The following is a 27,240-nucleotide window of genomic DNA, read 5'->3' as shown; positions in this document are numbered from 1 at the left end:
TCACACCATCGTGATTATCTGGGCCGTGAAGATCTTTTTTGTACAGTTCTTCTGTGTATTCTTGCCACCTCTTGTTAATATCTTCTGCTTCTGTTAGGTCCATACCATTTCTGTCCTTTATTGTGCCCATCTTTGCATGAAAAGTTCCCTTGATATCTCTAATTTTCTTGAAGAGATCTCTAGTCTTTCTCATTCTATTGTTTTCCTCTATTTCTTTGCATTGATTGCTGAGGAAGGCTTTCTTATCTCTCCTTGCTATTCTTTGGAACTCTGCATTCAGATGGGAATATCTTTCCTTTCCTTTTTTTCCTTTGCTTTTTGCTTCGCTTCTTTTCACGCTATTTGTAAGGCCTCCTCAGACAGCCATTTTGTTTTTTTGCATTTCTTTATCTTGGGGATGGTCTTGATTCCTGTCTCCTGTACAATGTCACAAACCTCCATCCATAGTTCATCAGGCACTCTGTCTATCAGATCTAGTCCCTTAAATCTATTTCTCACTTCCACTGTACAGTCATAAGGGATTTGATTTAGGTCATACCTGAATGGTCCAGTGGCTTTCTCCGCTTTCTTCAATTTCAGTCTGAATTTGGCAATAAGGAGTTCATGATCCAAGCCACAGTCAGCTCCCGGTCTTGTTTTTGCTGACTGTATAGAGCTTCTCCATCTTTGGCTGCAAAGGATATAATCAATCTGATTTCGGTGTCGACCATCTGGTGATGTCCATGTGTAGAGTCTTCTCTTGTGTTGTTGGAAGAGGGTATTTGCTATAACCAGTGTGTTCTCTTGACAGAACGCTATTAGCCTTTGCCCTGCTTCATTCTGTACTCCAAGGCCAAATTTGCCTGTTACTCCAGGTGTTTCTTGACTGCCTACTTTTGCACTCCAGTCCTTTATAATGAAAAGGACATCTTTTTTGGGATGTTAGTTCTAAAAGGTCTTGTAGGTCTTCATAGAACTGTTCAGCTTCTTCAGAGTTACTGATCACTAAGGTATGCACTATAATTAAACAGAATTGGGAGGAGCAGGATCTTGAATACAAAGACTAAGTATTTATCCCATCCATCTCACAACACTGCAATCAACAACAGTTTCAGGGTTCAAATACAAATTAGCAACCCTATATTACCCCAAGCAAATAAGGCAGTGGCCATCCTTGACACCTGAAATCCTTCATTTCTCATAAAGACTTTTTGTGATGACTTCCTGAGTCATATTCAGACCAGAAGTTTAGCTTACTAACGTCCCATCTCAAAATGTTTCCAGAAATTTTTTTTTACTAAAAATAGGCCCTAGACATCAAAGATTAAAAGATTAGCCATATCATTCAATTTCATAACCTTTCTCCACACAAGCACCTTTCAGCAGACATTTACTTGCAGCCTATTTCCATCACACCTCACCCCAGATATGAAAGCAACCTGTTAAGAAGATCCAACCAGGGACTTCCCTGGTTGTCCAGTGGTTAAGACTTCACCTTCCAATGCAAGAGGTGCAGGTTCAATGCCTAGTGGGGGAACTAAGATCCCATATGCCTTGGGGCCAAAACAAAACATAAAACAGAAGCAATACTGTAACAAATTCAATAAAAACTTTAAAAATGGTCAACATCAAAAAAAAAAAAGAAGAAGAACCAACCAGAATTAAGTATAACAAATAAGGCAATTTGTTGTCACATAGGAAGTAAAGCCTTGGCTACAAAATTTTGACAAATACTAGGACTGTTATGGAGACGGCAATGGCATCCTATTTCAGTACTCTTGTCTGGAGAATCCTAGGGACGGGGGAGCCTGGCGGGCTGACATCCATGGGGTCATATGGAGTAGGACACGACCGAAGTGACTTAGCAGCAGCAGTAGCAGGACTTTTAAGCATACCTTGAGGTAACATAGTCTATTGAAATCTTTTATGAGGCCCGATATGATTAGGATAAGGGAGAGAGAAAGTGAATCTCTGCCGGTCTAAAGGGTGTAAAGGTATATTTAAAAAGCAATCTTGTGAATCAGTAATAATAATGTGCCAATTTTGAGGAACAGTAATAGGTGATGGGATCTCTGGTTGCAAAAAAGAGCAAGATTCTTCAATATGTTTCAATTTTAATTGTGTGTTTATAAGTTCTTTAGTAGCTTGTAATTTTTCTTTCATAAGGGGCCATTGCTTTGTCCAAATAGGCTCATAATTTTTCTTAGTTATATTAATAATTGTTTTGTTTGTTAAATGAGCAGTGGCCCCTAGGAAAAATGTGGAATGCATATCTGAGTTTGCCATTGTATAAGTAAGTCCCTTCCTATTAGATTAAAGGGTACATTTATCACATAAGGTTTTAATGTTGCAGGTTGGCCTTCGGGTCCCTCACATGAGTATATTTGAACAATTTGATAAACTTCTTGTACTTTAGTTTGAGAAATTCTTGCAATTTGGCGAGAGACCTTTTGTACAGGCCAGGATTTGGGCCATAAATGTTTGGAAATAATAGTAATATCAGATCCAGTGTCGAGGAGACCAGAAAATCTTTTACCATTAATTTTGATATTTATATTTGGTCGGGCATACTCAGATACTAATGATGTCCACAAAGATTGTTTTTGATCTGTACTTTCAAACCCATCTGCCCGTACATTATTAGAGGAATTAATAGAAATGTAAGGTAAAAGAAGTAATTGAGCAATTTTGTCCCCCTTTTTGAATTGCCATAGAATCTGAGATGACATCAGAATTTGAATCTCTCCTTTATAATCTGAATCAATTATTTCAGGGTGAACAGTAATTCCTTTAGAAGTCAGACTAGATCGGCCAAGCAAAAGACCAAAAGTTTGTGGGGGCAGGGGTCCAAAAAGTCTGGTAGGCACTCTAGTAGGGACTGCTTGAGGGTAAAGGAAAAAATCATTTAGGGCTGGTATATCGACGGCAGCACTGCTAGATGTTGAGGGTTTGAGGGAAAAGATAGAATTTGCCCCTGGTTTTTGTTGTAGGGGACCTGGGGGGTCCCCTGTTTGGAGTTTCCCGGAATAGGTTTTCCATGAATATCAAATTTAAATTGACAACTTTTGGCCCAGTGCATTCTTCTACGGCAGCGAGGGCAAATTTTTTGGTATTTTATTAGCCTTCTTAGGGCAGCCCCTTTTTAAATGATTTTTATCTCCACAATTAAAGCATCTTTCATTTTCCTTTCTAAAGGTAGTAGCCATTGCCTCAATCAGCATTTGTATCTTTTGAGTTTCTGATCCTAGATTGCAATAAGCTTTCAAATAATCAATAATAATCTTAGTCTCACAAATTGCAGCTATAGCTCTTTGACATTTTTGATTTGCATTCTCATAAGCAAGTAATTTCTCTAGCTGTTTTTTGGTTTCTTCTCTGATTACAGTGCGGGAAATAGCAGCTTCTAATCTAGTTTAAAAATTAGCATAACTTTTCATTAGGTTCCAACAAATGAGAGACTTTTGGAGTTGTGACTGTTGGCAGAGGAGAAGCATTTGGAGCAGCCGGGGCAGGGCTAGTAAGAAAATTTTGAGATATTTTGTATTGTTTTAATTGGGCCTTTTGTAAAGTTTAATCATTTAATTTATATTTATGTAATAAGTGTTCTGTCTGTTGCTGAATATTGGAAGGGCTAGAATGTACCTTGAAATGGCACAGAATTATAGCTTTAATAAGAGCCCATAGGGGCTAGAGATCAATTGGAATATTTTTTCCTTGTTTGGCTGCTCATTTAACATTTTCTTTGACCTGGAGCCAAATTTCTAAATCAAAACTACATTTATCAGGAAACTAAGGATTATGTTCAACTACTGTTTGAAGGCAAGCCTCTATTCATTGCCGTGAAGCCAGAAGTCCCTGAAATTTAAACAAATGGTGAAGTAAAGTAGAAAAATAATGGGGCTGGCCAGCCGTTTAACCCATGCCTTAGTACTTACCGACCTCAATAGGTCCCTGAGTCAGTCCGCCCGATATGCCACGTATACCAGGGTCCCTGTTCTTGGCGCCATATCTAACCCTAACCCTAACCCTAACCCGCCATATCTAAGAAACTAATCTTACAGGGAAAGGATATACTTCTATTTCTCCAGATGGATCCAACGAGCTCACATGACTTCCTCTTCAGAAGATTCAACCTAAGGGGGCCCCCAGCATTCAGACTAGAGATGAAACAGCAAAAAACCCAGGAAGAAAGAATTCCAATATAAGCCATGGCGACATTAAAAAGTTCCAAAAAACGCCGCACTCGACGTCATCGACCTTATGATCTCCCTACTTGGGGACAGATAAAAACCCTTACTAACTAAACTGAAAACCTGATTTCTCAACAGGGAATGCCTCAGAATCCTAAAAATATTTTTCTTCACTATGCTTGCTTTGCTTGCTTTTGCTTCCCCCGCTCAGGCTGACCTGATTGATCACACTTACTGGGCTTATATACCTAACCCCCCTTTTTTATTGTAGGTTGTAAAATGGACAGATATAGAACCAATCACATCCACTAATGAGTCAACACATATGCCCCCTCCTTGGAACTGGAGGGGCCCTCTCATCCTGAAGAAAAAGAAAAACTAATTAATATCGTTCTAGGTTATGAAGTCCTTCCTTTATGTATGGGCCCAGCAGAATTATGTATAAACGTTAGTCGACAAACTTGGGCTTTCATCCTGACTCCAGAAAAGGATTTTCGGACACTACTTGGATTATTTACTGCCCTTTCTTTGTCAGTGAACCATGTTTATACTACTGAAACTTTAGGGAAAGAATTAGGGAAAGAACAAAGAACAACATGCCAAGGGTTTACTAATAAGAACTTTAAATATATTCCTGATCATTGGGACAAATGTCAGGCCAAACCAGGAAAATTAATGTTTATAGCTAATCATACAATTGTCAATTGGGGAACCCATAGTATGTGGTTATTGAACTGCTTAGATGATATTAACAATACTATGTATGATTACATTACTCAAGTAACATGGAAGGTTACTAATACTACAATGGAACATTATCATGACAGAGGACTTCTTGGCTAGCTTGATGATGGAATGGCCCCCACCTCGTCCTCAAATCATCTTTGATAAACAGATTGGGCCTAAACAATGGGACATCTGAAAACTTGCTGCAAACACCGAAGAACTTGGGACTTGGACCAGACATTCCACAGGGACCAATCATAGCTATAGCAATTATTTCTTTCGCTATAATTGATCATATTTTATACAAGCCTATGTTCCATTTCCTTTTATTATAGCTATAGGAAACTTACAATTCAATAAGACTATACGTTTTGTAACTTGCATAAATTGCAGATTATATACTTGTCTTAACTCCTCTATTTCCTTAAGATATGATTCTCTTTTAATTCTTCGATCTCGATGTAGTCTATGGTTACCAATAAATCTCCAACGGCCCTGGGAAGAAGGTCCCATGGCTGGACTTGCTTCCCCGTTGCTTACTAAATTGCTCTAGCGATGTAAACGATTCATTGGATGGCTGATTTTTGGCATTATAGGATTAATAACTATTTGCACCATTGCTGTCATCACTAGCGTTACTTTACAAACCTCAATTCAAACACATAATTTTATCCAAAATTGGACTAAAAATGCTCATACTATGTGGGCCACTCAGTCTCAAATAGATGAGGATATTAAAAAAGAAATACAGGAACTGAAAACAGCCATCGAATGGGTTGGAGATCAATTAACAGATGTACAAAAACAGGTGATGCTAAAATGTGACTGGAATTCTACTCAATTTTGTGTTACTCCTGTTCATTTTAATAATAGTGCCTACAACTGGGAACAAATCAAGTTTCATTTACAAAACATACATGATAATGCCTCTCTGAATGTACAATTATTACAAAAATAAATATTTGAAACCTTTTCTAATAATCTGCCCTCTTCCATTGATATGGAAACTTTAGCTAAACAATTGGCTGATCAATTATCTGGGCTAGACCCACGTGGATGGTTTCAAAGTCTTACTCATAGCATTGGATCTGGAATCATAATTTTGGTGATTGTCTTAACAATTATATTTGTTGTCTACCGTTGCCTTCATGCAAAGATTGTCAAAACTAAACAAACTCTGATGGTCAGAACTCTTCTTACAAATATTATAAATAAATAAGGGGGAATTGTCAGGGAATGTTTGACGGAAGGATTCCTACATGCTGTCTCTCATGAGTCCTTTGTCCCTCTTCAAGCGGAACAGCACGCTGCTCCCAGGGACTGAGGTCATTGTGTGAGGCAAGCATGAGTCTCCTTTAGTAAACATTCTCCTTAGGACAAAACAGCTTAATCTCCTTCCCCTTTCTTGAGATATGGATTGTCTCCTGACCTTGTGACTAACGTTACCCCTTGTTCCCTTGGTAACGGTTGCTGTACATTTGGTTTTCTGATCTCTATCATTCCCGAAAGAAGTTTCTTGTACTGCAGCCTATATATACTCATAGAAAAATCATTAAAGCACCTTTGCTCCATCAGAGCTTAGGTCCCTGGGTCTTTTTTGTCTCTCTCTCTCTCTCTTTCTCTCTTTCACTTTCTTATCGTCGACTCCGCACCACAAGGTTCCGGTCCATTAAAGGACCCCAAGAGCAATTTAGAGCATGACCCCCCAGAATCTACACCTGCTGGCAGTCACACTCTTGTATAAGCCCTGCCCCTTAAACAGGAGCTGGACCTAGTGACTGGCTTCTAATAAATAAAACATGGCAGAAGTTTCTGTGTGAGACAGGCAGCTCCACCTGGTGCTCTGTGCCAACCAGGAGGGGTGGGTGGGGTGGGAGGTGGGAAGGAGGTGCAAGGAGAAGGGGACGTGTGTATGCTTATGCTGACCCATGTATGGCAGAAACCAACACATCGTTGTAAAGCAATTATTCGCCAATTAAAAATAAATTTAAAAAATAAAACATGGCAAAAATGATGGAATGTCACTTCTAACACTAGGCTGCAGATCTGTAACATAGTCTCCTCTGACCTGTTCTCTTTTACTCTCTTGCTCACTCTAAGGAATGCCAGCCACCATGCAGCACAATGGAAAGGCCCCCGGAGCAGAGAACAACATCCAGCAAAAAACTGAGGCCCTCAGTCCAGAAGTCTGTGGGGAGTGAAACCTTCCCAAGGATCACGCGAATGAACTTGGAAGCCAGTGCTCTTCCCACTCAACTGAGCCTTCGGAGGAGACTAAAGCTCTAGCTGAGAGTTTGAATGCCACGATCATGTGACTCTGAGCCAGCTAAGCTGTGCCCAGATTCCTGACTCAGAGAAACTGGGAGGTCATACACATTTGCTGTTTGAAGCAACGGATTTGCTATGCAGCACTGGGTCATCAATATAAGTAGTACTGAATTTGGTTTAAAAATATGATCCTCAGAAAGCCGTGTGTGTGTGTGTGTGTGTGTGTGTGTGTGTGTGTGTGTGTGTGTGTGTGTGTGTCCTAGAGACGGAAATGGCAACCCACTCCAGTATTCTTGTCTGGAGAATCCCGTGGACAGAGGAGCCTGGTGGGTTGCAGTCTATGGGGTTGCAGAGAGTCGGACACAACTAACCAACTAACACACACACACACACATATATATATGTCCTTATATGTCTCATAAGGGAGTTAAAAACATAATCATTCTCCTCAAATTTGGCAGCTACAGAAGTTTGTCCTGTGACCAGGCTTTAACCTGGGGAAATCATGGATAATCAGAAAGATACAGTAAATACTTTGGAAGGAGGTGGGGCATCAGGGAAGAGAAACCTCAGTTCCAGTATTTCACTCTCTGAAGAATTTCAGTTGCCTTCTTCAGAGTCTGATACTCACTTTCAGAGCATCGCCTTCATTGCCTTCCACTACTTCCAGAATCAGTGCAGCCAGGATGTTAAAGCCTTGGCAATACCCGACATTCTTGTTCCATCGGGCATAAGCCAGAAGGACACGCTTCAATACGACCCTGTCCTGCTCGGCCTCCTGGCCACAGTACGAACTGCAGCCTGTGCGGTGAAGATCCTAAAATGAGAGGGAAAACAATATTTTTTAAAATAACTCCTTATACTCTCTCTAAAAGAAAAAAAAACTTTCATTTTTTTCTTTGTCTCGGCATTAAGTCAGATTATCAAAATGGATTTTAGTTTTTAAAATATATAAGCAACTTATATACATGGACCAAAGCTTGTATCTTTTAGTTTTCTAACATGCTGAGGCATTTTCGAGGGGAATTTCAGTCAGGCAAATTTTCTACCAAAAGTATTGCCAGAGTTAACACAAAAAGACCCTCAGAATTAACAAATATAACATTAGGCTTTCAAATAAATTGACAGTTTATTTTAATGATACATCTCAAATAAAACAAGTCATTTCAACACATGTATGATAGATGCTAACATTGTTTCTGTCTACAAAAAAAAGATATGTATATGTATATATATAAATATTTAGCTATCAAAACTCCAAAGAGTATTCAGGAGCAAAATGCAACCAGTACCAAAAAGACACAGAAAAATCATTCTGTCCAATTTGTTTTATAAATATGTATAAAAGGACAGAAACATTTGCTGTGCTTTAATATATAATGAAGGTAATACCTATAATTATCAGCAGAGACTATGATTTTCAGGACATACTCATTTTAGTGACATATTCATTTCAACGAGAAAAAAAGATTCTCTTAATAACATGATTCTTACAAGACATGCATTGCCTTAACTCACCACTTAAATAGAAAGAAAGTATTTCAAATATGGAATACTTCATCTCTAGGGAACACATACTGAAACTACAAACAAACAGCTCAAATGTGCATAATGCAGGGGCTTTTCAAGCATATTACAGTATAAAATTTCATTTTTTTGAAACTTGTCTGAAACACAAGTAAGATCAAAATATAGCTCTTTTTAGTTAGTACTTGCTCCTGAAAAAAAATATTTTCAAATCTGTCAAAACATTAGCCAACTTCTGGTGACCAAACTGCATGAAACAACTTTCCTTTTAAAACCTCAGCTTAGCATCACAGGTAATGTACTCATATAAAATAAAAAGCATGCCCTAGAGGCTTATGCAAGAGAAGAATAATGGGATTAAATCAAATCAATATCCTTGGCTTTTGGTGCCAGGCTCTAATCAACTGTAATAATCCAGGTAGGTGAACCTCGGCTGCCTCCACAGCTGGCCTGAGCATTCAACCATCTGGTGCAAGGTAAACCCATCAGTCAATTTAACTATCTTCATAAAATGACAGTTAAGAAATTATCAAAATCCTAATAACTGCCCAATTATTCTAATATGAAATAGGCTTAACTAAATTTCTCAGTGACTTTGATGTAAAAATCCAGTTAAAAGCACTGACCCATGCTAAACAAAAAAGGAAATTCCATTTCTTATCATGCACGCAAAATAAGTTGATTATGAATGGAAACATTTTCTTCTTACTAGCAACATGCAGATGTACACAGACAAGGCATCGACAAATTCCCCATTTTAAAAAGCTGTTAACTAATGAAATTAACAGCAGGAAATACACAGACATTCAAACCATAAGGCTTGATCCTCTGTCCAGGACGCATCTGGTTCTTAGAAATCTTCCAAGTTAAGACAGTAAGCCAAACTCAGAGGTATTACCTTAACTATCTGAATTCCCATCGAGTCATCATCAGGATTACTCCTCTCATTGAAAGTGAAACGCATGGTTTTGTCCCAGTCAATGGCTATACTGTGCAAATAATGATCTGCCAAGGTCAACCAAACCTAAAATAGTAATAAAGAAGAATGCTAAAGTAAAATGCATAATTTCATCTTTCTTTATTAGGCAATACTGATTGCATCCAACAAGAAAATGAAAACTGTTACTAGAAGAGATATGGCCCACATGTAGAAAACTAAGAACCTCATTGAAAAGTCTGATGTACTAAATTGTACCAATTATGGATTTTTATTTATTCTTTCAATTAATATTTATTGAGTTCCTACTATGTACCAAGTAACAATCCAGCCATTAAAGATATTGTTAAGAAAACAAAAACATATCAAATTTTATTTCAGTACTAGTAGAATAGCTAGATTATCTTTGCTGTTGTTGTTTAGTTTCTCAGTAACGCTTGACTCTTTTGAAACCCCATAATCTGTAGCCTGCACGCCTCCTCTGTCCATAGGATTTTCCATGCAAGATTACTGGAGTGGGTTCAGTTCAGTTCAGTCACTCAGTCTTGTGTGACTCTTTGTGACCCCATGGACCACAGCACCCAAGGCCACCCTGTCCATCACCAAATCCTGGAGTTCACTCAAACTCATGTCCGTTGAGTCGGTGATGGCATCCAACTATCTCACCCTCTGTCGTCCCCTTCTCCTCCCACCTTCAATCTTTCCCAGGATCAGGGTCTTTTCAAATGAGTCAGTTCTTCACATCAGGTGACCCAAGTATTGGAGCTTCTGCATCAGTCCTTCCAATGAATATTCAGGATGGATTTCCTTTAGGATGGACTGGTTGGATCTCCTTGCAGTCCAAGGGACTCACAAGAGTCTTCTCCAACACCATAGTTCAAAAGCATCAATTCTTCGGTGCTCAGCTTTCTTTATAATCCAACTCTCACATCCATACATGACTACAGGAAAAACTATAGCTTTGACTAGACAGACCTTTGTTGGCAAAGTAATGTCTCTGCATTTTAATATGCTGTCTAGGTTAGTCATAGCTTTTCTTCCAAGGAGCACTCGTCTTTTAATTTCATGGCTGCAGTCACCATCTGCAGTGATTTTGGAGCCCCAAAAAATAAAGTCTGCCACTGTTTCCACTGTTTCCCCATCTATTTGCCATGAGGTGATGGAACCAGATGCCATGATCTTTGTTTTCTGAATGTTGAGTTTTAAGCCAACTTTTTCACTCTCCTCTTTCACTTTCATCAAGAGGCTCTTTAGTTCTTCTTCGCTTTCTGCCATAGGGTGGTGTCATCTGCATATCTGAGGTTACTGATATTTCAACCGGCAAACTTGACTCCAGCTTGTGCTTCCTCCAGCCCAACATTTCTCATGATGTACTCTGCATATAAGTTAAATAAGCAGGGTGACAATATACAACCCTGATGCACTCCTTTCCCCATTTGGAACCAGTGTGTTGTTCCATGTCCAGTTCTAACTGTTCCTTCCTGACCTGCATACAGGTTTCTCAAGAGACAGGTCAGGTGGTCTGGTATTCCCATCTCTTTCAGAATTTTCCACAGTTTATTGTGATCCACACAGTCAAAGGATTTGGCTTGGTCAATAAAGCAGATGTTTTTCTGGAATTCACTTGCTTTTTCGATGATCCAGCAGATGTTAGCAATTTGATCTCTGGTTCCTCTGCCTTTTCTAAAACCATCTTGAACATCTGGAAGTTCACGGTTCCCATACTGTTGAAGCCTGGATTGGAGAATTTTAAGCATTACTTTACCAATGTGTGAGATGAGTGCAATTGTGCAGTAGATTGAGCATTCTTTGGCATTGCCTTTCTTTGGGATTGGAATGAAAGCTGACCTTTTCCAGTCCTGTGGCCACTGCTGAGTTTTCCAAATTTGCTGGCATATTGAGTGCAGCACTTTCATAGCATCATCTTTCAGGATTTGAAATAGCTCAACTGGAATTCCATCATCTCCACTAGCTTTGTTCATAGTGATGCTTTCTAAGGCCCACTTGACTTCGCATTGCAGGATGTCTGGCTCTAGGTGAGTGATCACACCATCACGATTATCTGGGCCGTGAAGATCTTTTTTGTACAGTTCTTCTGTGTATTCTTGCCACCTCTTCTTAACATTTTCTGCTTCTGTTAGGTACATACCATTTCTGTCCTTTATTGTGTCCATCTTTGCATGAAAAGTTCCCTTGGTATCTCTAATTTTCTTGAAGAGATCTCTAGTCTTTCCCATTCTATTGTTTATTGGACTGGGTAGCCATTCCCTATTCCAAAGTATCTTACGAGCTTGTTATGCTAGGCTCCGGATTACTCTCTACGCTTGGGCAAGAGCTCCTTGGTCACCCATGGAGAGAGAGGGGGGTGGAGTGTGTTTTTGTTTGTGTATGTGTCTGCACATACACACACATGTGTGCGCGCTCAGTCATGTCTGACTCTTTGCAGCTCCACGGAGAATGGGCCTGTTTCGCCTCTGCATTTGAACCATCCCTCTCTAACACACACAAGAAAACTGATAGATGGGTTCCCATAAAGGATAATTTTTTAAAGGAATCACTGGATACTTTGACTCCTTTCATTACCTTATCCAGAAAAGTTGCTTCATAATGCCATTTTTCATGTGCACTTTGAAGAACCCTCAATGTTCAAATTCTAGGAGTATTAAGATTAGCTTATAATAGAAACAAGTTTATTTAGAAAAGAGGTTCACAGGCTTTGAAAGCGAACTTAGGGTTACCGAGGGGGAAATGTGGGGGGTTAAAATGTACACAGCACTACATATAAAACCGACAACCAACAAGGACTTACTACACAGTACAGGGAACTCTGCGCATAGTCTGTGGCGGGTCTACATGGAAAGAGAATCTGCAATGGAATGGATGTGTGTATACGTACAACTGAATCCCTTTGCTCTACATATGAAGCTAATACAGCATTGTACATCAACTATACTCCAATATATAATAAAAATTAAGTTTTAAAAAAGAAAGGGGAATTGTGGTTGCCAAACGGGGGAGGCGCAAGGATGGATAAGTTTGGGATTAGCAGATGCAAACTATTATATGTAGAATGGATAAACAAGGTCCTACTGTGTAGCACAGGGAACTATATTCATTATTCTAGACAAGGGCAACTCAATATTCCCTGATAAACCATAGTGGAAAAGAATATGAAGAAAAAATATATAACTGAATCACATCACTCTGCTGTACACTGGAAATTAATACAACATTGTAAATCAACTATACTTCAGTAAAAATTTTTTAAAGGGGAGAGAAACTAGGTTTACAAATAAATAGCTGACATTTTGACTATCAACAGGTCAACAACTATCAATAGTCCAGTGTTGACTTTTTGAACATAACTTAGCAGGACTAACACTGATTAATACCTCTAGCCAGACCTCTCTCCTAATCATCACAATCATATGTGCAAATATACACTTGATATCTTCAATTTAGATATCTAACAGGCATCATAACCTTAACATATCCAAAACCAATCATCTAACCAACCGTCACCCCCAACTATATAGATACACACATACACATGCTTGTCCCCTCTGGGAAAATAGTAACTCTACCCTTTCAGAAGCTCAAGTCAATCCTGAAGGTTTTGATGACATTGCTCTTACACTTTATATTCAATCTGGCAGGAATTCAAGTCAACTCAGTCTTCAAAATATATCTAGAATCTTATCCCTTCTCTCCATCTCCACTACCAAAACCCTGATCCATCTCTTGCCTGAATTACTGCAAGTTTCCCACTGCTCTTTCTCTCTGCTGTTGCCCTTGTCCCACACATTCTCAAGCTAGCAGTCAGAATGGTCCATTTAAAATATAAGTCTACCATGTTATCCCCCTGCTCAAAACTTTCCAATGCTTTCTCATCTCACACTGGGCAAAAGTCCTCCTACGGCCTGTAAGGTCCCACAAGATCTGCCATTCCTCTAAGGTCACCACGTTACCACTGTGACCTCCCCCCACACACACTGCTTACCCCTTTGTCCACTGGGCTTCAGCCACCCTGGTCTCTTACTTCTGCTTGGATACTCCTGAGAAGCTCCCACCTGAGCGTGTTTTCTGTTTGGCGTCCTTTCCACAAGGCAGCTACATGGCCACCTGCTCACTTCTTTAAGGGCCCTATTCAAATGTTACCTTGCCATTTAAAATGCTACCTCCTTATCTCCATTTCCCTACACTCTCCTTACTTCTTTCTTTGCTTTATTTTTAAAGATGTTGCACTTAGCAACATCTGAAATACTTTATATTATATTCATAATAAACTCTACAAGGGTAAAAATTTTGGCCTGTTGGGGTTTTTTTCCCACTGCTGTATCCCCAGTACCTACAGAAAGTATCTGGCACAGAATAATCCATAAATACTTATTGAATTAATGAATAGTGAAGAGGGACAGATTTCAAATGGCTAAATCTAGAATATTCTTTTTGACATTCCAGACACTTTAAAGAGAGACAGAGTGATGATCCTTTTGCATTTTAGCCATACAAATTCTCCTCACCTTTCTCCTCCATTCCTTTGGTATTCCTGTCGATAGTCTGGCAACTGCCTTTAGAGCATCATACCACTAGAAATAAAGAAGAAACACTCTCAAAGTGATAATATTGACCTGATTAAGCACTCTCAACCATTTCTCCATCTTGACATTTGTAGAATACGATAATATTTATACAGAACACTGGGGTAAACACTCCGAGCTTCCTTCAGCCAGCTATGTCTGGTCTAAGGGCCATGACTGCCCCAAGTTCCTCCACTTAGGACCCCTTAACACACCTGTTATCCACTTGCAACCCATGCACACAAGGGTTGGGAAGCTCTGGCTGAGAAATCAAAACGTGTGTTACAGATTCAGAACAACAGCAGTTGGTTTTCAAATTTTTTTCCCACACTTGAACCATTAAAAGAAAGTACAAAATTTTTCACTGCAAGTATAAATCCAGGCCACTTATAGCTTCGCAAGCTATTTCATCCATAATTTTAAAACCTGACTCATCTTATGCATATCCAAACACATGCTAATCTTCCCACTTTGAGAATATATCTCAGTGTACCTTGTCGTTACCCCCAAATAAAGGTATTTTTGAAACTAAAAATAAAATTACCTGCTGAAAACCATTTTGACCTAAAGATGGCTCAAGAGTGAACTTCAACTTTGTGTCAACTCCTAAAATAAAAAGACATAAATAGCAGTTATCTAGGGAGAAAATACACTATATGAAAAATAAAAGTAAAAATTAACCTTATACTACTGGGTCATCATAAAATTTTTAAAACACTCATTTTTTAACTAGATTACAATCTTGTTAATTGTCAATTTTGTTAAAAGGAAAAGAATATTAATTATTAAAATAGAAAAACATCCTATGGTAATAAAATGGAACTTATCCATAGAGTGGTGCAAACACAAAAAGTGACACATGGGCTTGCAGTCACACAGACTTCCACTCAGCATTGGTTCCTACAGTCAAACAAAGTATTTAACCTGAGTTTCAATTCTCCATCCTTCAAATGAGGATAAAGCCTATCTCAGTTAGTTGTTGCAATGATTAACTGTAAATCACTTAGTACAGTATAATTAACATTTATGAAACATGGGAAGAGAATTCTTTACTTACAGAATTTGTTTTTTAGGACAGTTGCATTGGCTAATTCTATTAAGGAAAATTCAGTGAAATATCAAAAGGTATAAAAAAATAATGTCATTGCCTTCCCACTTGTGAAATAATCCATATTTTAAAATTGTAATGATAGACTTATTCATTAAAGACATGTTTGTATATTTAGATTACAAGCTAAGAATAGAACTGAACCCCAGTTGCAAGTTATCTACAACCTTAGATAAACTTCTTTGACTCAAATCTCAAATCTACAGAATAGGAGCAAATAAAGAGGAAAATGTATAAAGACTATATGCAATATTCATATTGGACTTTTTTATTATTGAGATGAAATTACATGACAATTTTTATTCCCACTTAAATTATATCAAAAATAATGGGTTTCCTATGACAAGCCAAACGTCCAACCCCACCCACTGGACAAGTCAAAAATAATGTAAACAAATCTGAAAATGCTAGGTATTCTTTTTTTATAATTTCAAAATGACATTTTAAGCCCACTTTAAACTTAATAATTCAAGGACCAAGATACACCAAAAATTGTCAGTAGCATTGTTTTACAATTTACAATTGTCATTTATGATGACATTTTTGCTTCTAAGACGTTGAATGGCAGATTAAGCATACTGAAACCTGTCCACAACTTCCACTACTTAGGGAACAATCTTTCTTTAGAAGCTGGTATGTAGATAGGAAGATACTTCAGAATTTGTAAAATTATAATGCTAAAGTAGACATGTCTTTTTAAAAGCATATATGGAGTCAAGAAGCTGAAAAGAGATGTGTCTGATTTACCCAAGTCCATGACAGTATGAAGATGCCCTTCTTGGAGTCCTAGAAGAGTACTGTGTATTCAAGAGATTGGTCCTAGATTTCTAAAGTCAAGCTTTATAATCAGTGCCCTGATAATTCTTTTCAGAGCTTCCCAGCCAAAAGCATACACGGTTTAGATAGATAAGATTTTCTTCTTTGAAGGTATATTATGTATCTTGATGGATTCTCATTACTCTGAGATGATTTAAATGAAGTCTTGCCTCAGTGTGCAATGATACAACGGGTGATAAGAGTGCCTCCAGCTGGAGCCACGATTTTAAGACAAGATAAAACCTCTTGGTGAGGTTGCTGTCCAGATGCAGGGTGCTGAATGGAAGCGCGTTTAGTAATGACGTTTGCTTTATAACATAACAAAGACCAGGAAATTCGGTCCCATGCTCTTATCTCAACCGATCTAAAATCCTTGGATTCCCTGCCTGTACGACTGAATATGCTCCCTTGACTTTATCAGAAGTACCTGCTGGGCATCTTGCCAATCGCCTCGCTGAGCTGACACCCGGCTGGGGTTAGTCAAAACCACAACTATTTTCTCACGATCAAAAATGAGTCACAGGATTTCACTGGAATTGATCATTCGCCGCCTGCATGCAAAAGCTGAAATCAGGTCATTTCTACCTCTTTTCTTCTAACTGAACAAGGAAGGGGAGAAGGTTTGTGTTTCATCTGTTAATCACTGGATATTCCGGATTCAGGAACACAAAACACTTTTAACGTGGGAAGGAGATTTTTTTTTTTTCTTTAAGGCTAAAGAAAGACTGTGAATAACTACTATAGTCTCTGTAACTAGACACTTCCTTGGGGAGAAAAACAAAGAAACCACGAGGTTCGGAAAGGCAGTGACGCGTTCCACCCTTTGGGGCTCAGGGCCTTGATTCTCTCTGCAGCCTCGGGATAGCAGGTCCCCCAAGGCGCAAGGAGACGGAGTGGAGGGAGGAGGGGGCTCAGGAGAGGACAAACCCCCTGGAAGCCAGCTGGTGCCACCCTGGGGACAAGTGGGTGCTAAGCACGGGTCCGGGAACAGCCGGCTCCCTCTGTGGCCACTCCTAACCACGAAGCCTTATGCCCAGGGGCCTGAGCACGCTAAGGCTGGGCTCATAAAACCCCCGGGGAGGAATGCCGGGTGATGGAGCAGGCGCGGAGTTCTGCAGCCTGGAGATGCAGGGATGTGTAAACACAGGCTGACAGCAGAAAGGGCCTGGCCTAACACAGGCAGCTCACTCGGTCTTTACCTCCAGAAAGGATCTCTACTTTGCAGGAGTATTTCCTGCCTGCTCTCCACGCGGAGGCTCCTGGTGATTTGATCCCGGCACTCACGAAGCAGGGACGCTCAAGAAAATGCACTCGATTTTTTTTCCTTCGCGGTCCCTACCTTTCCCTCCGACCCCAAGTATCAAACCTGTGCCTTTCTCCGCCTCCCACACCTCCTTTAAGGTGTGGCTTCTTGTGAGTCCGAACCACAATTGGTTGCACGGCCTCTGACAGCCCAGGCAGCCGGGCGCACCAGCCGGCGGCTCGGGGAACAAGCCAGGGCTGGACCACTCACAGGCCACGGGGCGGGGGCGCGCGGGCAGCCGGCGGGAGCAGCCTCCTCCGCGCCTAGGGAGGCCGCTGCCCGGGCCAGGCCTGGGTCCTCGCTTTTCCCTCCCAGCCGACCCGGCCCCGCCTGCGCCCAGCGGCGGGTGCTCCCGGGCCTAGCGGAGTCCCAGCTACGGCAGAGGCACCAGCGCCGGGGGCGCCACGCGACTCTCCAGTGCTCCCCTCTGCCGCCCCGGGTCCTCACCCGGCTCCAGGGTGCAGAGCAGCCGGGGCGCGGTCCGAGAAATGCAGCTGCGCTTCTTGAGCACATTGCTCAGGATGGTGCCCACGCCGCCGCCGCCGCCGCCGCCGCCACCACCCTGCCGCTTCAGGCATCTCCCTCCACGTCTCAGGGAGCCGGTCAGCTTGTCCTGCCGCATCCGAGAGCGCCCTGGGATCCCGCGCTCCGCCTGGGTCCCCGCCGCTCCGCTGGCGTAGCGGCTTGGCGCGCGCCGGGGGCTTGGTGAGATCGCTTAGTCCAGAGTCCCTGGGAAGCAGCGAGAATGCTCGGGGATCGACGGACTCGCGGAGCACTGTGGGCGCCGCCGAGAGTGGGGCGGCCGGCAGGTATCTGCAGTGCGGAGCCAGCCAGGCTGAGGCTTAGAGAGGGCTTGGGGCGGGGAGGAGGGCGGGAGCGATCGAGTGCTGGGAGACGGAGGCGGCGCTCCCGCCCCCAATCCCGGCATCACCATGCGCAGGCGGGGCAGCCTTAGCTCCCCAGCGCCTGGCAGGCTCCCGGCACCTGCGTGCGGGAGCCGCGGAGCACCCCCAGCCCGCGCGCGGGCGGATGAGCAACGGCGTCCCGAGACCAGGAGCAGTGACAGAGATCTCCGAGCTTCTCCCAAGATCTGAGACGCTGGAGGGAGCACTAAAGGGAGCAAATCTCGGGTGCAGAATACCAGCGAGTGACTGGTGGATGGTGAAGCACCAGCTTCATCCCAAATCATGTTAAACTCTTTCCTGGCATCTTAGAGGGGCATGGGAAGCACGTTAGAAGTATTATTATCATTATTAGTAGTATTAATATTATTTATATGTTGTATGTTAATTAAATACATAATATTATTATAATAATGGCTGTTTCTTTTGGAAGAGTGGAATTAAAAATAAAACTGTCCCACTTAAAAGCACGGTTTTTCTCTCCAGCCAGAGACTTCAGTAGTCAGAACTACTAGCAATAATTACTGCTGTTTTTAAGTCATTCATAAACTAGGGCATTCCGACATTCTCCAATGGATATTAATCATAAAGGTGAATGAGTCATAAGAAAGGAAAGGATGTGGAGGGAAATACGAAGATATTTGTATATATATTTGTATATATATATTTAGAAAAGGCACAACAGATGGATTAAAAAAACTAAATAGTATTTATATGGAAGAGAACAATGTAGAAGAGAGAGAAATAGAAAACACATTTCTGTGGATGTACCTTATGTAGTTTGGACTCTGGAATAACATTAATATTATTAATGGTTATTAATAGCATTATTAGTTCATTATAGTAATAATATTAATAAATCAAACAAAAAGAAAACTCTAAAATTTACAAATGAATAGAAACACATGAACCTAACTCAATATCCTTTTGATGGCAGAGGAACACAGAAAAAAATAAGTTGCTTTTAGAGTATAGTATTATGCTTGCAGAATGGTGGTATACCTTTTAAGAGCAAATAGAACTACAAAAAAATCTTAAATGTCATTCTGTAGCATTATTGTTATTAAAAATATTGGTGTTTTTTTAATTCTTATGTACACTATAGAATAACCTAAATAATGTTAATGCCAAAAGGAACCAAGGTGTTTTCAATGTAACAAAAAATAAAAGTGTGTAATCAAAGAAATTAAGTTTTTAAATCCTGCAACAGTATATCTTAAATGGAAATAATGTATGAACTCATATTTTTTCTTTTCAAAAATACATATAAAGCCATTGAATAGGTTTAGAACTAAGAGCCACCCAGCATCACTGAATAACCCTAGCATCCAGAATTTGGTCTCTAAAACTCACTCCCCACTAAAAGGAACCAGGGTTCCTTTAGAAACATCTTGATGAACAAAGGAAGAAAGGAGGTGCTTCAAGACCAACTGAGTCATGGCAAAAAGACATGAAAGCCACACAACAGGATACTATTGACCTATTTGGAACATTTTGAGCATCAAAAACAATGGTTGCTAATGGACAGATGAATGGATAAAGAAAGATGTGGTATATATACACAATGGAATACTACTCAGCCATAAGAAAGAATGAAATAACATTCTTTTATGGCAATATAGATGGACCTAGATATCATCATACTAAGTGAAGTAGGTCAGAAGTGAAGTGAAGTAAGTCGTTCAGTCGTGTCCGACTTTTTGTGACCCCATGGACTATACAGTCCATGGAATTCTCCAGGCCAGAATACTGGAGTGGGTAGCCTTTCCCTTCTCCAGGGGATCTTCCCAACCCAGGTCTCTCGCATCACAGGCAGATTCTTTTACCAGCTGAGCCACAAGGGAAGTAAGTCAGAAAAAGACAAATACCATATGATATCACCAATATGAGGGATTCAAAACATGACACAAAGGAACTTATTTACAAAACAGAAACAGACTCACAGATATAGAAAACAGACTTAACAGTTTCCAAAAGAGACAGGGGGTGGAAGAGGGATAAATGGGGAGCTTAGGATTAACAAATACAAACCACTGCATATAAAATAGATAAACAACAAGGCACATCTGTATAGCAAGGGGAACTATATTCAACATTCTATAATAAACCATAATGAAAAACAATATGAAAAGTATATGTATGTACGTGTAAGTGAATTACTTTGCTCTACACCAGAAACTAGCACAACATTGTAAATCAACTATGCGTGCCCAGAGCCTCAGTCGTGTCTGACTCTTTGCAACCCCATGGACTGTGGCCCGCCAGGCTCCTCTGTCCATGGGATTCTCCAGGCAAGCATATTGCAGTGGGTTGCCATTTCCTTCTCCAGAGGATCTTCCAAGCCCAGGGACTGGAACCTGTGCCTCCTGCACTGCAGGCAAATTCTTGACCACTGAGCCACCGGGGAAGCCCATCTGATGTTGGACGTTAGCCAATTTTTTTACAGGGCAACACAAGCCCCTGGGTGAAGATGGTATTGAACACCCATAGTTAAAGGCAGAAAACTGGAAGGAGAAAGAAAATCCAGCTGGGAAGTGGACACTTGGTCTGGCTTTCCAGAAGTCTCATTTGCTCAAACCACAGAGGGTTTATGTCCTCTTTTAACATGAAAGGCTACTCACGCTCAGGTTTTAGCACTGGGCCAGCAGGAAAGACAGCCTCACCAGCCAAGAGGAGGAGAAATGGACGCTGCTCTACGACACTGCCTCCAGGCTAGAGAGGAGGACATCTAGGCCCTGCTGACATCCACCACTCAGACCATCCCACACCCTCTGACTGAGACACGCTCACCAAACAAACTTTTGATTGCATTTGGCTTCATGTAGAGACTTCGCCACCGAGGAGAGACCACACTGACCAGTTAACAGCAGTCAACGTCCCTGAGTTCACTCAACTCTCAGTGAATTGAAGAAATCATATCTCTAGGCAGCCGAAGCTTGAGTATAGACCTCAGACCGCCAGCTCACCCAGATATGTCATGGCTGACAAAAAGGTTTGCCTCTGAAATTCTTCAGTTACAGCATTTTTCTTACTGTGAGTGACAGGGGCTTGTTTACCTTCAAGATCAAAATCTTATTGCACTTAAGATTACAAGGAAAAACTGACTCTAAAAAAAAAAACTTTCTTGAAAATTTCTCATTCTAAACTACATAGAAGTTGACACACACACAAAAAAAATTAAGAGTTTCTACTATTAAAGCAATACATAATGAAGGAATTAAATAATATTATTTTGTTTACATGGGAGAGGAAAGCCAAGACTGCCAACTTTTGTAGCAAACAGATAATTAAACACTAAAATACAATGCTCTAAAAACAGTCATGGCACAACCCTAGCATTATATTTATTGTATGACTCATAGTTTCTGATTTGTGTCTGGAATATTGTTTTCCAAAAGCAAAAGATAAAGATGTCATCTGAAGTCCACTCGCAGAGGAAACAATGCGAGTATGAAGTCAGCTGGAGGATCTCAGCTAGTGAGATTTCCACCCAAACCCAACTTAGCGTCACTCGTCACTAACTGAGTGATTTTCCCTAATCAAATAATATCTGTGAATTCATGTTTGGGCAAATCAGCCTTTGGCATAGTCCAGAGCACTTATGATTTAAGCTGAATTTAGGAAAACTAAAAACTTCACGTTGGATGAGAATCCGTTACTGGCTTGCCAAAGAAAATGAGCACTTGAGGAAATACTCTGAATGTCTCAGAGTCCAATACATAGTACATCCCCAGAGATGCAAGCTCCAGACCAAAACAAGGAAGTAGGGATCATTCAGCTAGTTGTGCATCTCCAGGCCTACATGCTGGCAGTAGAAGCTTTCTTGAGAGCAGATGAATCCTTTAATGGAGAAAGGAGACAAGTTAGCAGGAAGGGCAAGTCCAACATTTTTAAAAAATAAAAGCCAAGTCCCCCGGGGCTTCCAGAAGGGAATCAGGTCCAGGGTTTCTGTGATTTCCTAACGCTGCTACTTTTAACAGGTAAATCTTAAAAGAAAAAGAGCCTATGTGTTTATCTTTGGGGATTGAACAGAGCAAGTAGTGACAATTACCAAGAGAAAAAGCTCTGAAAACCTGAAGCGGAGAGACAGAAAGCACAGGAGCTGACCCACTCTGGGAAGGTGGCGTGAACTCATCCTCCCGGCTTCAGCTCACAAGTGTTTGAGAGTTAGAAGAGATGTACCAGACATCAGGCCCAGTGCTGTCCTCCATCAGGCAGGAGATAGTATGTCTTCCGTTGTTGTTGTTTGGTTGCTAAGTTGTGTCTGACCCTTTTGTGACCCCGTGGACTGTAGCCCGCCAGGCATCTCTGACTAAGAGATTTCCTAGGTAAGAATACTGGAGTGGGTTGTCATGTCCTTCTCCAGGGGATCTTCCCGACCCAGGGATCCAACCCACGTCTCCTGTGTTGCAGGCAGATTCTTTATCACTGAGCCACCTGGGAAGTCTGGTACGTCTCTGCATTTGTGCTAATGGAAAGGGTGGTGGTCTGGCGGCATGGGCTTCCCAGGTGGCACAGCGGTGAAGAATCCACCTACCAATGCAGGAGATGCAGGTTCGATTCCCAGGTCGGGAAGATCCCCAGGAGTAGGAAATGGCAACCCCCTCCAGTATTTTTACCCGGGAAATCGCATGGACAGAGGAGCCTGGCGGGCCACAGTTCATGGGGTCGCAAAGAGTCAGACACTACTGAGCGCGCACACACGCTGGTGGCATGAAGTCTCCTCTCTCTGCTCTGCCCACAATTTCTGCAGGTCCATGAGCAACTCCTAAAATAGGAAAAGTCATATCTCCTAAAGGGACAGTAAACTGTGACCAGGCCCATAAGTTCTCTCCTCAGACCTAACTAAAAGTAGGGCCTTAATAAATAGTTCCTTCAACTCACTACCCAGGAAGGAGCCCACACAACTATGAGCTCATGAAGACATTGTCATAACCATTTTCCCTCATGAGAGAGACAGAGAAGAAGGGAAGAACCTTACTATTATCTGACACATCACATGATATACTGGACCATTTTGTTTTCTTTTTGAATGGTTTCTCTTAGTCATAAAACATATGTGTCCACTTAAATACAGGTATTCTTGAAGACAATTAGGTGTAGCTTTTCTATTTTGTTTATCTCAGAGATAGAATTCTGTTGCACATGGAACAGAGAGGCTTTGCAATTTCAACACCAAATCACACTCAGCACCATCTTCTACGTCCCAATGGTCCCTGCTTATGCTTTCTCAGAATCATGCTTTTAATCAGGTATTTTCAAAAACAAAACCACACCTAACATTTCCCTCAAGCATGCTCAAATATCTTGGATGAAGTATTTTAAGGATAACCAATTTTATTTACAAACCAGAAAGTTTCAAATTCAAAATTTATCTAATATAAAAATTTAATTCCTAGCTGAAGTGAAGCCCTATTTCAGAGTACCATCCTGGAAATACACATAAAACGCTGCAGCCAGGTCCACATAACTTCAGATGCATAACTAACCCAAGATTTTCTATTTTCTAGAAAAGTATTTTCTTGCCTCAAAAGAACGGAAATTGAGGGACTTCCTCGGTGGTCCAGTGGTTGGGAGCCCACCTGCCAAGGCGGATCCGTGGTCCAGGAGGATCCTGAATGTCGTGGAGCGGCTGGGCCTGTGGGCCACAACTACCAAGTCCGTGTGCTGCAGCTACTGAAACCCACGTGCCTAGAGTCCCTGCTCCACAACAAGAGAAGCCACTGCAATGAGAAGCCCATGCTCCGCAACAGAGAGTAGCCCTAGCACACCAAGCACAGCCGTGAAGATCTAGTGCAGCCAAAAATAAATAATTTTTAAAAACAATAACGGAAATTGATTCAACACCACTCAAGGAAGGTTTATGCTGACCATATAAGACGTCTTTAATTTCTGTAATTCATTCATTCATTAGTGAAAAGTTATTCCTCAATTGCTGTGGGAAAGGCATGGTGCTATGGCCTCTGAGAAATAAAAGTTTGAATTCAGTATGTTCTCTACCTTCAAGAAGCTTAAATTCACTGAGGGACAGACAAAGCAGGTAGTAACAGTACAGTGTGAAAGGTTCATTTCAAATACTTTGCAAAAAAAATATATTGCTCTGATTTTCATCAAAAAGTGTTCTGCCTATGTGTTCCCCTAGGAGTTTGATGGTATCCAGTCTCACATTTAGGTCTTCAATTCACTGTATTTTTGTATATAATGTTAGACAATGTATAGGGTGTTCTAATTTCATTTTTTTACATGCCCAGTTTTCCCAGCACCATACGGTTTTGGTTGCTGTAGCCTTATAGTATAGTGCAAAGTCAGGGAGCATGATTATAGCAAATATAATAAATGTAAGTGGAATATAACCTTTAAAAATTGTGAACCACTATATTGTACATCTGTAACTTATATAATATTATACATCTCCTATAATTCAATTAAAAATTAATTAATTACTATGCAAGTACTTGGAGGGATACCATTATCTCTACTCCTCCTAAGTATCAGACATATTCCAGTGTTTTCCCAGGGCTTCATTTTATTGAATATTAAATTTCACCTGAAAGCAGGCTAAGGACAAAGCTTATCTCTGCTCTTCTCATAATTGTGATATTCAGCCTTTTACTTGTACATCAAGAGTAGAACTGAGACCAATCATTTTAGAAGATGAAATCATGGTTCAACCTGGTCACGACTGACTGCTTACCTAAGATTTCCCAACCTTTACACCAAACTATTCTGAGATTCTTTTTGATCCAGTTGAGGGATATGAAAGGAGAGGTTTCCCATACCTATTGATGTGTATTAGTTTGGCTTAGAAATATATGTTCCTAGAGAGGAAAAAAGGAAATAATATGCTTTAAAAACAACATGCTTAACTTTGATGGTAATGCTACAGAGGTAGCAAAAAGAGGAGAGAGAGCTGAATTAATATGAATGTGGACTTAGCTGGCCTGGGAAACTTAGACTTCCCAGCTGGATTCATTCAGAAGAGAAGATACAGAGCATGTGAACGGATGAGGAAACCCATGAAAGCTGCACCCATAAGGCCTCCAGGAGGCAATGTGGTGGGTCAGAAAGGTCCTGAGGGAGGGGAGATATGTATGCCTATGGCTGGCTCATGTTGATGTTTGGCAGAAACCAACACAATTCTGTAAAGCAATTAATCCTTCAATTAAAAATCAATAAATTTAATAAAAAATAAAATAAAAAGGAAGATCCTGATGATGCAGGAGAGAGACCAAGATTAGAATGCCACTGCCCATACGTACTAGTTCTACGTCCTTGGGCAACTTGCTTAATTTCTGGGTTTCAGTTTCTCCTCTTTGGAATTAATGATACTTAACTCGAGTAATTGTGAGAATGGGGTCGCATAATGGAAGTCAAGACTCTAACACTGGAGTGATGCAAAGCAGTCACTCAACACCTTGGCACTGGGGTGTCCTCAGTGTTTGTTGATAACTATACAAAATAAAGGTTCAATAAAATAGCCCTGTTCACAGTCTACCCAGAAGTCTGTGCAACAGAGGCCCAGGACCTGACCTACAGGGAAAGTCTGGCTGGCTAGAACACTCCCTTGAGGTCTTCACCAGATGCTCCCCTTTAGCGTTCCTACCCTCATACCCTCACTCAGGGGGAGGAATATTGGTTGTATATTCATGTTCATGTCAAAGTGCAAAATCAGAACCGCTAAATGGGGCACACATCACAATTTAAGGACACTCTAACTGTAGTAAATCGTAGCCTCAGGAGATCATAAATGGCCTTTCTTTGGAGTTTCCAGGCGAAGACTGCAAGCCCAGCAGTAAGGAGTGCTGCAAAAGGACACTTAAAATGAGATGAGGTTCCACTAATATCACCAGTAAGACAGCTTCCAACACTATGATTCTCTGAGACCAACTGAATGGATATTCAAGTCTATTACTAAGAATTCCTCCATCCAACATAATACTGACCAATTGTAATGCTTAGAGCATATAGCTTGGATTATTATAGTTTCAGGTAAACTGACATTTAAGCAAAAAAGGGGCTTAATGAGGCTTCAACCCTCATTAAGGATATTTTTTAAATGTATCATTATATTTTCTTGACTTAAAAAGAGGAGCCTGAACAAACTGAATTTTTATGTATTTACAAAAAATCTTACATTGTCTTTATATTTTTATTCTCATTGTCTGAGAGTCCAGGACAGGTATTAGAAAGGAACTGAAAATCACATTAGGAATTACATTAAAAGGAAAACACATGTCTCCTGAATTATACAGGTGACAGAGACTTGGGGGTAAGAGGAGTTTATGTCAGTCAATACAGGACTCAGCATTTTAAAGGGTAGCAAGTCTGGTGACTGATACTCACTTTTATCTTTACCTCCACAGACACAGGAATTCACCCGTGTAGTCTTAAAATAGTCATCTATGTGTTCTACTTTTGCAAGTCAATGTAAAGTTTTGGTAACAGAGAAAAACTCTTAAGGAAGCAGACACTCTTACTAAATATACTTCCCAACTGTTCTTCTCTTCTAGAAGCAATACAGGTGTGGCCTAGTATACTCATGTACTTAATATAGCAGCACTGGTACCTTTAATTACCACTGCCTTTAGTCCCAGCTTGCTGCAGAGTGTCACATCACGGTACGTCACTCTGGCCTAATGCCAGCATCAATCAGATACACCAGATCCAAAGGAGGGAATAGACTATGTCTAAGTAAAGTTACCTCTGGCTTCTCTAAACTTTAAACCTTCCTAATGCTTGAAAATAAGTACCACAGTCTCTTTTAGGAAAGTTCAGAATAATTTTCTAACACGAGGCCTAAAATACAGTTAAGAACTCAGTAAATTTTTTTAATTGTATCTATGACACAAAGAATATCAGGTTGGGATCCTGCTGACTGAACATTTTTAAATGGTAACTGCCTAT

General features: G+C 40.7%; 1 protein-coding gene across 5 annotated transcripts in view; it reads right to left on the bottom strand.

Moving 5' to 3' along the window:
* Nucleotides 1-27,240, bottom strand: part of TBC1D30 (TBC1 domain family member 30) — a 102,223-nt gene that overhangs the window by 42,640 nt on the left and 32,343 nt on the right. For 3 of the 5 annotated variants that reach the window (XM_043447067.1, XM_043447063.1, XM_043447062.1), the window contains exons 3-6: nt 14,752-14,813; nt 14,151-14,216; nt 9,589-9,714; nt 7,795-7,980 (exon numbers count right to left, since the gene is read on the bottom strand). In XM_043447067.1, coding sequence (XP_043303002.1) covers nt 7,795-7,980; nt 9,589-9,714; nt 14,151-14,216; nt 14,752-14,813 — 440 coding nt within the window. Of the gene's footprint in view, nt 1-7,794; nt 7,981-9,588; nt 9,715-14,150; nt 14,217-14,751; nt 14,814-17,881; nt 18,224-27,240 lie in introns of those variants that run through there. The other 2 variants (XM_043447064.1, XM_043447066.1) reach the window with 2 other exon arrangements.

Source organism: Cervus canadensis, chromosome 25 (genome assembly GCF_019320065.1).
Source record: "Cervus canadensis isolate Bull #8, Minnesota chromosome 25, ASM1932006v1, whole genome shotgun sequence".
In the NCBI taxonomy this organism is placed as follows: domain Eukaryota; kingdom Metazoa; phylum Chordata; class Mammalia; order Artiodactyla; family Cervidae; genus Cervus; species Cervus canadensis.
This window is presented reverse-complemented; position numbering and strand designations above follow the sequence as displayed.